General features: G+C 47.2%; 1 protein-coding gene across 8 annotated transcripts in view; it reads left to right on the plus strand.

Moving 5' to 3' along the window:
- The window catches only part of ETFBKMT (electron transfer flavoprotein subunit beta lysine methyltransferase), a 30,818-nt gene that overhangs the window by 10,372 nt on the left and 5,776 nt on the right, over positions 1-14,670 (plus strand). Inside the window, exons 1-3 of one of the 8 annotated variants that reach the window (XM_042469234.1) lie at positions 10,223-10,323; positions 12,432-12,495; positions 13,162-13,558. In XM_042469234.1, the coding sequence (XP_042325168.1) occupies positions 13,236-13,558 (323 nt within the window). In that variant the 5' untranslated portion in view covers positions 10,223-10,323; positions 12,432-12,495; positions 13,162-13,235. Of the gene's footprint in view, positions 1-10,222; positions 10,324-11,319; positions 11,375-11,431; positions 11,592-11,859; positions 11,909-11,956; positions 12,056-12,431; positions 12,496-13,161; positions 13,559-14,670 lie in introns of those variants that run through there. The other 7 variants (XM_042469228.1, XM_042469230.1, XM_042469227.1 and 4 more) reach the window with 7 other exon arrangements.

Raw genomic sequence — 14,670 nt, forward strand, 5'->3', positions numbered from 1 at the left:
GCAATGCGGGGAAAGCGAGCCTCACGTGACAGAAAATGGGAGTCCTTTCCCCCTCCCAGAACTTCAACTCCCAGCATGCCATGCGAGAAAAACAAGCCTCACGTGACAGAAAATGGGAGTCCTATCCCACTCCCAGAACTTCAATCCCCGCATGCAATGCGGGAAAAAGCGCGTGTCACGTGACAGAAAATGGGAGTCCTTTCCCATCCCAGAACTTCAACTCCCAGCATGCAATGCGAGAAAAGGAATCACGTGACAGAAATTGGAGTCCTTTCCCCACTCCCAGAACTTCAACTCCAGCATGCCGTGCGGGAAGAGCGAGCCTCACGTGACAGAACAGAAAAATGGAGTCCTTTCCCACTCCCAGAACTTCAACTCCCAGCAGCAATGCGGGAAGGCGAGCCTCACAGTGTGACAGAAAAATGGGAGTCCTTCCCACTCCCAGAACTTCAACTCCAGCATGCAATGCGAGGAAAAACAAGCCTCACGTGACAGAAATGGGAGTCCATTCCCACTCCCAGAACTTCAACTCCCAGCATGCAATGCGGGAAAAGCGAGTGTCACGTGACAGAAATGGAGTCCTTTCCCACTCCCAGAACTTCAACTCCCAGCATGCAATGCGAGAAAAGGATAGCTCACGTGACAGAAAATGGGAGTCCTATCCCACTCCCAGAACTTCCAATCCCAGCATGCAATGCGGGAAGGAAGAGCGAGCCTCACGTGACAGAAAATGGGAGTCCTTCCCACTCCCAGAACTTCAACTCCCAGCATGCAATGCGAGAGAGAAAAGGATAGCTCACGTGACAGAAATTGGGAGTCCTTTTCCACTCCCAAAACATTCAACTCCCAGCATGCAATGCGGGAAAAGCGAGCCTCACGTGACAGAAATGGGAGTCCTTTCCCACTCCCAGAACTTCAACTCCCAGCATGCAATGCGAGAAAAACAGCCTCACGTGACAGAAAATGGGATCCTATCCCACTCCCAGAACTTCAACTCCCAGCATGCAATGCGAGAAAAACAAGCCTCACGTGACAGAAATGGGAGTCCTTCCCACTCCCAGAACTTCAACTCCCAGCATGCAATGCGCGAGAAAAGCAAGCCTCACGTTGACAGAAAATGGGAGTCCTTTCCCACTCCCAGAACTTCAACTCCCAGCATGCAATGCGGGAAAAGCGAGTCTCACGGACAGAAAATGGGAGTCCTATCCCACTCCCAGAACTTCAATCCCAGCATGCAATGCGGAAAGGCGAGCCTCACGTGACAGAAAAATGGGGTCCTTTCCCACTCCCAGAACTTCAATCCCAGCATGCAATGCGAGAAAAGAACGGATAGCTCACGTGACAGAAATTGGGAGTCCTTTCCCACTCCCAGAACTTCAATTCCCAGCATGCAATGTGGGAAAGCGATCCTCACGTGACAGAAATTGGGAGTCCTTTCCCACTCCCAGAACTTCCATTCCCAGCATGCAAAGCGGGGAAAAGCGAGCCTCACGTGACAGAAATTGGGAGTCCTTTCCCACTCCCAGAACTTCAATTCCCAGCATGCAAGTGGGGAAAAGCGGATCTCACGTGACAGAAATTGGGAGTCCTTCCCACTCCCAGAATTCAATTCCCAGCATGCAATGCGGGGAAAAAGCGAGCCTTCCCGTGACAGAAAATGGGAGTCCTTTCCCACTCCCAGAACTTCAAACTCCCAGCATGCAATGCGGGAAAGCGAGCTCACGTGACAGAAAATGGGAGTCCTTCCCACTCCCAGAACTTCAATTCCCAGCATGCAATGCGAGAAAAGCGGCTTCACGTGACAGAAAATGGGAGTCCTATCCATTCCCAGAGACTTCAATTCCCAGCATGCAATGGGGGAAAAAGCGAGCCTCACGTGTGACAGAAATTGGGAGTCCTTTCCACTCCCAGAACTTCAACTCCCAGCATGCAATGCGAGAAACGCGAGCTTCACGTGACAGAAAATGGGAGTCCTATCCCACTCCCAGAATTCAATTCCCAGCATGCAATGCGGGAAAAACGAGCCTCACCGTGACAGACAAATGGGAGTCCTTTCCACTCCAGAACTTCAAATTCCCAGCATGCAATGTGGAAAAGCGATCCTCACGTGACAGAAATTGGGAGTCCTTTCCCACTCCCAGAACTTCAATCCCCAGCATGCAATGCGGGAAAAAGCGAGCCTCCAACCGACAGAAATTGGGAGTCCTTTCCCACTCCCAGAGAACTTCAATTCCAGCATGCATGTGGGAAAAGCGATCCTCACGTGACAGAAAATGGGAGTCTATTCCCACTCCCAGAACTTCACTTCCAGCATGCAATGTGGAAAAGCGGAATCCTACGTGACAGAAATTGGGAGTCCTTTCCCACTCCCAGAACTTCAATTCCCAGCATGCAATGCGGGAAAGCGAGCCTCACGTGACAGAAATTGGGAGTCCTTTCCCACTCCCAGAACTTCAATTCCCAGCATGCAATGCGGGAAAAGCGAGTGTCACGTGACAGAAAATGGGAGTCCTATCCCACTCCCAGAACTTCAACTCCCAGCATGCAATGCGGGAGGAAGAGAGCAGCCTCACGTGACAGAAAATTGGGTCCTTTCCCACTCCCAGAACTTCAACTCCCAAGCATGCAATGCGAGAAAAAAAGGACTAGCTCCGTGAAAATGGGAGTCTTTCCCACTCCCAAATCAAATCCCAGCATGCAATGGGGAAAAGCGAGCCTCACGTGACAGAAAATGGGAGTCCTTCCCACTCCCAGAACTTCAACTCCCAGCATGCAATGCGAGAAAACACGCCTCACGTGACAGAAAATGGGAGTCCTATCCCACTCCCAGAACTTCAACTCCAGCATGCAATGCGAGAAAAGCGAGCCTCACGTGACAGAAAATGGGAGTCCTTTCCCACTCCCAGAACTTCAACTCCCAGCATGCAATGCGAGAGAAAAGGAGTGCTCACGTGACAGAAATTGGAGTCCTTTCCCACTCCCAGAACTTCAACTCCCAGCATGCACGAGGGGAAAAGCGAGTCTCACGTGACAGAAAATGGGGTCCTTTCCCACTCCCAGAACTTCAATCCAGCATGCAATTGGGAAAAGCGATCCTCACGTGACAGAAATTGGGATCCTTTCCCACTCCCAGAATTTCAATTCCCAGCATGCAACGGGGAAAAGCGAGCTCACGTGACAGAAAATGGGAGTCCTATCCCACTCCCAGAAATTCAATTCCCAGCATGCAATGGGGAAAAGCGAGCGCCTCAGTGACAGAAATTGGGAGTCCTTTCCCACTCCAGAACTTCAATCCCAGCATGCAATGCGGGGGAAAAGCGAGCCTCACGTGACAGAAATTGGGAGTCCTTTCCCACTCCCAGAACTTCAATTCCCAGCATGCAATGCGGGAAAAGCGACGTGTCACGTGACAGAAAATGGGGGAGTCCTCCCACTCCAGAAATTCAACTCCCAGCATGCAATGCGGGGAAGAGCGAGCCTCACGTGACAGAAGAAAATGGGATCCTTTCCCACTCCCAGAACTTCAACTCCCAGCATGCCATGCGGAAAAGGATAGCTCACGTGACAGAAAAAATTGGGAGTCCTTTCCCACTCCCAGAACTTCAACTCCCGCATGCACCGAGGGAAAAGCGAGCCTCACGTGACAGAAAATCGGAGTCCTTTCCCACCTCCAAAAACATCACCTCCCAGCATGCAATGCGGGAAAAAGCGAGCCTCACGTGACAGAAAATGGGAGTCCTATCCCACTCCCAGAACTTCAACTCCCAGCATGCAATGTGGGAAAAGCGATCCTCACGTGACAGAAATTGGGAGTCCTTTCCCACTCCCAGAACTTCAATTCCCAATGCAATGTGGGAAGCCGCCTCCACGTGACGAAATTGGGAGTCCTTCCCACTCCCAGACCCTTCAAATTCCCAGCATGCAATGCGGGAAAAGCGAGCCTCACTGACAGGAAATTGGGAGTCCTTTCCCATCCCAGAACTTTAATTCCCAGCATGCAATGTGGGAAAATGCGATCCTCACGTGACAGAAATTGGGAGTCCTTTCCCACTCCCAGAACTTCAATCCCAGCATGCAATGGGGAAAAGCGATCCTCACGTGACAGAAAATGGGAGTCCTATCCCACTCCCAGAACTTCCACTCCCAGCATGCAATGCGGGAAAAGCGAGAGTCACGTGACAGAAAATGGGAGTCCTATCACTCCCAGAACTTCAACTCCAGCATGCAATGCGAGAAAAGCAAGTCTCACGTGACAGACAGAAGATGGGAGTCCTTTCCCACTCCAGACTTCAACTCCCATCATGCAATGCGAGAAAAGGATAGCTCACGTGACAGAATTGGGAGTCCTTTCCCACTCCCAGAACTTCAACTCCCAGCATGCACGGAGGGAAAAGCGAGTCTCACGTGACAGAAAATGGGAAGTCCTATCCCACTCCCAGAACTTCAACTCCCAGCATGCAATGCGGGAAAAGCGGAGTCTACGGACAGAAATGGGAGTCCTATCCACTCCCAGAACTTCAACTCCCAGCATGCAATGCGGGAAAAGAGCGAGCCTCACGTGACAGAAAATGGGAGTCCTTTCCCACTCCCAGAACTTCAACTCCCAGCATGCCATGCGAGAAAAGGATAGCTCACGTGACAGAAATGGGAGTCCTTTCCACTCCCAGACTTCAACCCAGCATGCAATGTGGGAAAAGCGATCCTCACGTGACAGAAATTGGGGTCCTTCCCCTCAGAACTTCATTCCAGCATGCAATGTGGGAAAGCGATCCTCACGTGACAAAATGGGAGTCCTTTCCCCACTCCAACGTCAATTCCCAGCATGCAATGCGGGAAACGCGAGGAGTGTCCGTGACAGAAACATGGGAGTCCTATCCCACTCCCAGAACTTCAACTCCCAGCATGCAATGCGGGAAGAGCGAGCCTCACGTGACAGAAAATGGGAGTCCTTCCCACTCCGAACTCAACTCCCAGCATGCAATGCGAGAGAAAAGGATAGCTCACGTGACAGAGAAATTGGGAGTCCTTTCCCACTCCCAAAACATCAACTCCCAGCATGCAATGCGGGAAAAGCGAAGCCTCAGTGACAGAAAATGGGATCCTTTTCCACTCCCAGAACTTCAACTCCCAGCATGCAATGCGAGGAGAAAAGAGAAAACAAGCCTCACGTGACAGAAAATGGGAGTCCTATCCCACTCCCAGAACTTCAACTCCAGCATGCAATGCGGGAAAGCGAGAGTCACGTGACAGAAAAATGGGAGTCCTATCCCACTCCCAGAACTTCAACTCCCAGCATGCAATGCGAGAAAAAGCAAGCCTCACGTGACAGAAAATGGGAGTCCTTTCAAATCCCAGACTCAAATCCCCATGCAATGCGGAGAAAAGGATAGCTCACGTGACAGAAATTGGAGTCCATTCCCACTCCCAGAACTTCAAACTCCAGCTGCAGCGGAGGAAAAGCGAGTCTACGTGACAGAAAATGGGAGTCCTATCCCACTCCCAGAACTTCAATTCCCAGCATGCAATGCGGAGAAAAGCGAGCCTCACGTGACAGAAAATGGGAGTTCTTTCCCACTCCCAGAACTTCAACTCCAGCATGCAATGCGGGAAGAGCGAGCTCACGTGACGGAAAAATGGGAGTCCTTCCCACTCCCAGAACTTCAACTCCCAGCTGCAATGCGAGAAAAGGCAGCTCACGTGACAGAAAATGGGAGTCCTTTCCCACTCCCAGAACTTCAACTCCCAGCATGCACGAGGGAAAAGGAGCCTCACGTGACAGAAAATCGGAGTCCTTTCCCACTCCCAAAACATCAACTCCCGAGCATGCAATGCGGGGAAAGCGAGCCTCACGTGACAAGAAATTGGGAGTCCTTTCCCATCCAGAACTCAACTCCCAGCATGCACATGCGAGGAAAAGCGAGCCTCACGTGACAGAAAATGGGAGTCCTATCCCACTCCCAGAACTTCAACTCCCAGCATGCAATGCGGGGAAAAGCGAGCCTCACGTGACAGAAATTGGGGGTCCTTTCCCACTCCCAGAACTTCAATTCCCAGCATGCAATGCGGGAAAAGCGAGCCTCACCGTGGACAGAAATTGGGAGTCCTTTCCCACTCCCAGAACTTCAACTCCAGCATGCAATGTGGGAAAAGCGAGTCTCACGTGACAGAAATGGGAGTCCTTTCCCACTCCCAGAACTTCAACTCCCAGCAAGCAATGCCGGAGAAATGCGCGCCTCACGTGACAGAAAATGGGAGTCCTTTCCCACGTCCCAGAACTTCAACTCCCAGCAAGCAAGGGGAAAGCCTCCCAGCAAGCACTGGGGGAAAAGCAAGCCTCACGTGACAGAAAATCGGAGTCCTTTCCCCGTCCCAAAACTTCAAACTCCCTGCAGCAATGCGGCAAAGCGAGCCTCCAGTGACAGAAATGGGATCATTCCCACGCCCATTTTCTGTCACGTGAGGTCGCTTTTGCCGCAATGCTTGCTGGGCGTGAAGTTTGGGATTGGAAAGGACTCCCATTTTCTGTCACGTGACACTCGCTTTTCCCGCATTGCTGCTGGGAGTTGAAGTTCTGGGAGTGGGAAAGGACTCCAATTTCTGTCACGTGGGGCTCGCTTTTCCCGCATTGCATGCTGGGAGTTGAAGTTCTGGGAGTGGGAAAGGACTCCCAATTCTGTCACGTGAGGCTCGCTTTTCCCGCATTGCATGCTGGGAATTGAAAGTTCTGGGAGTGGGAAAGGACTCCCATTTTCTGTCACGTGAAGGTCGCTTTCCCGCACTGCATGCTGGGAGTGAAGTTCTGGGAGTGGAAAGGACTCCCATTTTCTGTCACGTGAGGCTCGTTTTCCCTCGGTGCATGCTGGGAGTTGAAGTTCTGGGAGTGGGAAAGGACTCCCATTTCTGTCACGGTGAGGCATGCTTTTCTCGCATTGCATGCTGGGAGTTGAAGTTCTGGCAGGGGAAAGGACTCCCATTTTCTGTCACTGAGGCTCGTTTTCCCGCATTGCTGGGGAGTTGAAAGTTCTGGGACGTGGGAAAGGACTCCCAATTTCTGTCCGTGAGGCTCGCTTTTCCCCTTGCATGCTGGGAGTTGAAGTTCTGGGAGTGGGAAAGGACTCCCATTTCTGTCACGTGAGGTCGTTTTCCTGCATTGCCTTGTGGGATTGAAGTTTTTGGGAGTGGGATAAGGACTCCCATATTCTGTCACGTGGGCTCGCTTTTCCCGCATTGCATGCTGGAATTGAAGTTCTGGGAGTGGGATAGGACTCCACATTTCTGTCACGTGAGGCTCGCTTTTCTCGCATTGCATGCTGGGAGTTGAAGTTCTGGGAGTGGGAAAGGACTCCCATTTTCTGTCACGTGAGGCTCGCTTTTCCCGCATTGCATGCCTGGGAGTTGAAGTTCTGGGAGTGGGAAGGACTCCCATTTTCTGTCACGTGAGCCGCTTTTCCCGCATTGCTTGCTGGGAGTTGAAGTTCTGGAGTGGGAAAGGACTCCCAATTTCTGTTTCGTGAGGCTCGCTTCTTTTCTGGGAATTGAAGTTCTGGGATGGGAAAGGGACTCCCATTTTCTGTCACGTGAGACTCACTTTTCCGCTTGCTTGCTGGAGTTGAAGTTTCTGGGAGTGGGAGGACTCCCAATTCTGTCACGTGGAAACTCGCTTTCTCGCATTGCATGCTGGGAATGAAGTTTCTGGGAGTGGGGAAGGACTCCCATTTTCTGTCACGTGAGGCTCGCTTTACCGCATTGCATGCTGGAGTTGAAGTTCTGGGAGTGGGAAAGGACTCCCAATTTCTGTCACTGAGACTCGCTTTTCCCGCATTGCTTGTGGAGTTGAAGTTCTGGCAGTGGGAAAGGAGTCCTATTTCTGTCACGTGGCTTGCTTTTCTCGCATTGCCGCTGGGAGTTGAAGTTCTGGGAGTGGGAAAGCTCCCAATTTCTGTCATGAGGCTGCTTTTCCCGCATTGCATGCTGGGAATTGAAGTTCTGGGGAGTGGGAAAGGACTCCCCATTTCTGTCACGTGAGGCTCGCTTTTCCCGCATGCATGCTGGGAGTTGAAGTTCTGGGGTGGGATAGGACTCCCATTTTGTCACGTGAGGCTCGCTTTTCCCGCATTGCATGCTGGGAGTTGAAGTTCTGGGGCGTGGGAATAGGACTCCCATTTTCTGTCACGTGGGCTCGCCTTTCCCGCATTGCATGCTGGGAGTTGAGTTTTGGAGTGGAAAGGACTCCATTTTCTGTCAGTGAGGCTCGCTTTTCCCTCGGTTGCTGCTGGGAGTTGAAGTTCTGGGAGTGGAAAGGACTCCCAATTTCTGTCACGTGCGGCTCGCTTTTCCCACATTGCATGCTGGGAGATTGATTCTGGGAGTGGGAAAGGACTCCAATTTCTGTCACGTGAGGCTCGCTTTTCCCACATTGCATGCTGGGAGTTGAAGTTCTGGGGTGGATAGGACTCCCATTTTCGTCACGTGAGGCTCGCTTCTTCCCGCATTGCATGCTGGGAGTTGAAGTTCTGGGAGTGGGATAGGACTCCCATTTCTGTCACGTGAGACTCGCTTTTCCCGCATTGCATGCTGGGATGTTGAAGTTCTGGGAGTGGGATAGGACTCCCATTTTCTGTCAGTGAGACTCGCTTTCCCTAGGTTGCATGCTGGGAGTGAAGTTCTGGAGGGAAAGGACTCCCAATTTCTGTCACGTGAGCATCCTTTTCTCGCATTGCATGTGGGAGTTGAAGTTCTGGGAGTGGGAAAAGGACTCCCATTTTCTGTCACGTGAGCTCGCTTCTTCCCGCATTGCATGCTGGGAGTTGAAGTTCTGGGAGTGGGAAAAGGACTCCCAATTCTGTCACATGAGGCTCGCTTTTTCCGCATTGAGCTGGGGTTGAAGTTCTGGGAGTGGGATAGGACTCCCATTTTCTGTCACGTGAGGCGCCTTTTCCCGCATTGCATGCTGGGAATTGAAGTTTCTGGGAGTGGGATAGGACTCCCATTTCTGTCACGTGAGGCTCGCTTTTCTCGCATTGCATGCTGGGAGTGAAGTTCTGGGAGTGGGAAGGACTCCCATTTTTGTCACGTGAGGCTCGCTTTTCCCGCCATTGCCATGCTGGGACGTTGATTGAAGTTCTGGGTAGTGGGATAGGACTCCATTTTCTGTCACGTGAGACTCGCTTTCCCGCATTGCTTGCTGGGAGTTGAAGTTCTGGGAGTGGGAAAGGACTCCCAATTTCATGCTTTTCGTGAGGGCCGCATTATTCTGGGAGAATTGAAGCTCTGGGAGTGGGAAAGGACTCCATTTTCTGTCACGTGAGGACTCCTTTCCGCATTCATCTGGCGTGTGAGTTGAAGTTCTGGGAGTGGGATAGGACTCCCATTTCTGTCCACGTGAGGCTCGCTTTTCTCGCATTGCATGCTGGAGTTGAAGTTCTGGGCGTGGGAAAAGGAATCCCACTTTTCTGTCACGTGATACTAACTTCCCGCCTTACCTTCTGGGCGTTGACGTTCTGGGACGTCGGGAAAGGACTCTCATTTTCTGTCAAGTTCGAGGCTCGCTTTTCTTGCCTTGCGGAGTTGAAGTTCTGGGAGTGGGAAAGGACTCCCATTTTCTGTCACGTGAGGCTCGCTTTTCCCGCATTGCATGCTGGGAATTGAAGTTCTGGGAGTGGGAAAGGACTCCCAATTTCTGTCACATCATGATGCTTTTTTTGTGGCCATGGAGAAAATGTGTCAGGAGAAGCTTCACATGCCCCTTTTTGTGTATTAAAACTCTTGTCACATACACATGCGCCAGACCAATAAAAACGCTGACACTTCACAACTTGTTTTCCTTTCCTCTGCCCTTTTTTACACTCAGTAACAACCTTGTGAAGGGGGTTAATCTGAGACAAAGTACCTTGCCCAAAGCCCAATAGTAATCTGAATTTGGTGCATTACACTAACTTTACACTGGGAGTGAGTAGAAGGAAAACTAGGATCTGCTGGTTCATTTGCAATGGGTCACCAAGGGTTTCTGATTCACAAAAGTTTAGTATTGTATTTAAAAATAGCCGTTTTCTCACGGTGGGCCTTACATGAATTGCTTATCTCTTAAAATGTGCTACATAAACAATCCAGTTTGACATGGGCATTACTGCCACGAAGGCTCAGTGCTATGGAATTCTGGGAACTGTATTTTTGTAAGTCACCACAGCTCTCTCATAGAGGAGGCTAAATGTTTCACAAAAGTACCATTCCCAGAACTGCATTTTAATTCAGCCATGGCAGTCAAAGTGGCGTGAAATTGGATTATTTATGCACTGCGGATCGGATGCAGCTATTGTGGCCAAAGTATGACAGCCTCAGTTTGATTATCATGCAGCGTTTCCTCTGTCATCCATCGTTTCCTCTCTTTCTTTTTGAGTACTGTTAGTGTCTTCCTGCATTCTTCTTTAATAATTATATATATGTGTATATATAATAGAATATAATGTAAATATATTCTAACATAATAATATTAGAATATCAGAATATTATATTATATATATTATTGACTATAATATTATAATATTGATTATAATATTAGAATATTATTATATATAAATAGAATATTACAATTATAATTTTATGTTATATAATAATATATATATATATATAATTTAATGTAATAATGTAATATAACATAATGTAATATAATTAAAATATTGTATTATAATATAGTATATATTATGTTATATAATAATGTAATATTATAATATAATAATGTAATGTAATAATATACAAAATATTATAATATATCATATTATATATAATAATGTAATGTAATATTATATAAAATATATTATATATTAAATTATATTATATTATATTATATTATACAGTGGACCCTTGTTATATGCTGGAATTTGGTTCCAAGATCACAAAATCCATGGATGACATATAGCAAAATGGTGTCCCTTATAAAAAAAATTGAACATTAAAGTTTGATATTTGAAATTTATACTTTTTTGGAACATTTCCAAACTGTGGATGCATGAATCCGTGTATAAAAAATCAGTGTATAAGAAGGGCTGACTGTATAGTATATATATTATAATATATTAAATATATATATAATCCCTGCATTCTTAATTATGTGGTTAGAGGCATGGGAAAAGTATAGCTGTGTATGTTTCTTAAGGCAAACTTCTAGCAGAAAAGGTAAGGCTTTACTAAGGGCAAGAGGCAGAAATGGGAAAGTACTCTGATTGAAGCAACAGCTACTGATTCCAAAGGTTTGTTCTTAAGGCGTTTCTTGGACTTCAATTCCCAGAAGCCTCAGCCGCCTTTGCCAACAGCCAGGGATCCTGGGAGCTGAAGTCCCCAAGCGCTTGGAGGACTAGAGTTGGAGAATCACTGAAAGGTGAAAAACTTCCGGCTCCAAAGCGAACGAATGCGGGGCAATGAGAGAAAAAGCCTAGGGCTGGAGTGCCATAGAGTATTGGGGAGAGAGCGGCTTTCCGGTTTGAATTGGAACCGGAAGGAAGGGCTTAATAAGGAGTGTATGTGGCTGTATGTTTTAATGTCTGTGTTTGACTTAACCAAGTTGGAGGACTGCAACAAAAAGAGAGAGAGAGTTGGTGTGTGTCTGTTGGTTGTTTTCCTCAATAGTCCAAAACACACTGCAGAAATAATCCAGTTTGAGACTGCTTTAATTGCCCTGGCTCAATGCTAGGGAATCCTGGGAACTGTAGTTTTGTGAGACATTGAGCCTTCTGTGTCAGAGATAGCACTGCTGCCACAATAAACTATAGTTCCCAGGATTCCCCAGCACTGAGTCAGGGAAGTTAAAGCGGTCTCAAAGTGGGTTACTTCTGCAGTGTGTTTTGGACCAATAATTCCCAAGTGGAAATTGTAACTCCAACCAAGGCTGTGTCCACACTAGAGAAATAATCCGGTTTGAGACCGCTTTAACTGGGTTTCCATGGCCAAAGAGGGGATTCGAACCCTGGCCTCCAGAGTCAGAGTCTGACACTCCACCCACTGCTACACTAGGCACCATAAAATGGAGGGCATTCAATAGAAATGGAGGGCCTTACAAAATGTTAACGCATTATGGATTCTTTATGCTTTCTTTATAAAGTCTTCTTAATGTTCTTTGCAAAATCCTTCCCTGATTTTAGATGACTTGACTCAGGGTTAAATCTGTTTGTGAAGTTGAAGGCTTTCATGGCCAGCATCCATAGTTTTCTTGTGTGGGTTTTTCAAGCTATGTGGCCGCGTTAATAATAAATTATTAACTATTAAAGATGTTTATTTTGATCCCAGTCGGCCATAATTATCCATAAATATGAGCCGGATGTTGTGGGAAATGTCTAATTAACAATTTGTAAGCCGCTCTGATGGCCTTTTGGCTGAAGAGCAGGGTATAAATAAATAAATAAATAAATATTAATGTGAGTCTTCTTTTTCTTTTACAGCCATCACAGATCTTGGTTGCGTGATCAGAATGAAACAGGAAGGAAGAAAATAATAATAATAGTGGTAATAAAAAGTATTTTTCCTAGCACTGCTTGATTGTGCAAATAAGTATCTTGAGAGGCTCCTGTCTCTTGTTTATCTTCTTCTTAACAGTCGACAGTATTACTGTATACTAATAAGAGGGCAGCCTCTTTGAGTAATAATTTATATATTCAGTGAGATGTAGGAAAAGTTACTTTTCTGGATTACAGCCCTCAGAATCAAGCTGGCAAACCTGGCTGCGAGATCTTTGAAAGCTGTCATCCAGAAAATGTTTTTTTTCCCCAAAGTTCTGCAATCATCTCATAATTTAACATATAGTTGAAGCAAATCCATTTGTGTTTATAGAACAATGTACTAATATAGCATATGCATCTTTCCCCAGTAGATAAGGGCCCCACATCCTGTCATTTGTAGGTCCAAAACACACTGCAGGAATAATCCAGTTTGAGACCACTTTAACTGCTCTGGCTCAATACTAGGGAACCGTAGTTTTGTGAGACCGTTAGCTTCCTTTGTCAGAAAGGTCTGATACCACAATCCACTACAGTTCCCAGGATTCCCTAGAACTGAGCCAGGGCAGTTAAAGTAATCTCAAACTGGATTATTTCTGCAGGGTGTTTTAGACCATAGTTTGATTTAAGATTTCTTTTCCTTCTCTTTAACTTAACCTTTTTTCTTTACCTCCAGTCTTGACATTCTCAGCTTTAGGCAAGGATTCCTGATGGTCTGAGGCTGAAAAGGAGTTTTTCAACAGGGGGATAATGATGGTTTTTATAGCAAGGAGACAGCTGCTACAGTTATGGGGGAGAAATGGCTTCAGAAAAGGCTTGAAGCAGAAGAATCCAAGCAGCTGTTCACTTTGGAGATGCTGCCATCATGGAACATCAAGGGGACTCCTACATCCAGAGATGAGAGCGTTTCTGGAGGAGAACACTGAAATTATCAGCCGTGGGAACCTGACACCAGAAATAAGTTTACGACTACTGACGCCTCGCTGCCAATTTTGGCATGAAAAAGCTACCTTATGGCCATATGGAGAGCCCTACTGGGCTTTCTACTGGCCAGGAGGCCAAGGACTAGCCAGGTAAAATTTCCAAAGTGGTGGCTGTGTTAATCTGCTGCAGCATAAACAACAAAGTGTCCTGTGACACCTTAAAAGACCATTTATTTGGGCATGTTTACAACATAATACATTTTAGACTGAAATTACAGTAATGTGGCAAGACCAGCTAGTTTATATTCAATGCCAAATGAGTAATGCTTTTTAAATGTATCTATTTATGTGTACATATCAGTGCATGCATGCACTTTCCATAGTTGGATCTTAGTAGGCCAGTCTTTAAAATGTTTAAGTATGAACTAGTTCCCTTGCCATTGTAGCCAAGGTTCCGTTTAGGGGGATTTTATTATTATTGTTATTAGCTCAAATATTGCAAGAGGAGGGCCTGCTATGACAGCCCTTGCAGAATCGTCTCCCGATGTGTATACGGAGTAGACCAGGGCATCCCAATAAGTGGACCTGAGACAGACTTCTAGAATTAATAACCAATTTATTTATAATGGAGGAAAACACATACAATTCACTAGCATACACACACACATACAAGGCTCAGGAAAAGCATAGGTTTGCATGGAATAGGAATTTAGGCATCACTGGGGTGATATGTACCAGAATGTAGACTCCCTCCAGGAATCCAAATGGAATATGATGAGGATGGCATGAGGCTCAGCCATGGAATGACTGGCCAGGAATCAGGAGCCAGGTCAGGATTCAAAGGGACAGAGCTTCCCCCTGCAATCCAGACTGGCCCAGTGAACAGGCAAATCTGATGATATTTATAGGCAAAATCTTGCTTCTGGCAAAGGTGCTTGATGGTGAGAACAAAGGTGTTTAATTACTTTCTTTCACCTGGATGTCCCTGTCTGATTGCCTTATTGGTCTTAAGCTGCTCGGACAACAGACCTGGGGAGAGGGTAAGAGCCTCAGGCAAGGCAAACAATTGCTCTTCCTGTTCCTATGATAATCCTCTTATGCGACTTCCCCAGATATGATGATGTGGGTGCCCCTCAGGGGTGTGTGTACATGTCCTCATGCCTTGCTCGCAATGGTGGACAGGCTATTAGAGTTCATCTAGGGGTCATTAAGGGCTATCATTTATATAAAAATTTATATGGAGCAGCATGGGTAACACCATT

The sequence above is a fragment of the Sceloporus undulatus genome, chromosome 5, assembly GCF_019175285.1.
Source record: "Sceloporus undulatus isolate JIND9_A2432 ecotype Alabama chromosome 5, SceUnd_v1.1, whole genome shotgun sequence".
Lineage (NCBI taxonomy): Eukaryota > Metazoa > Chordata > Lepidosauria > Squamata > Phrynosomatidae > Sceloporus > Sceloporus undulatus.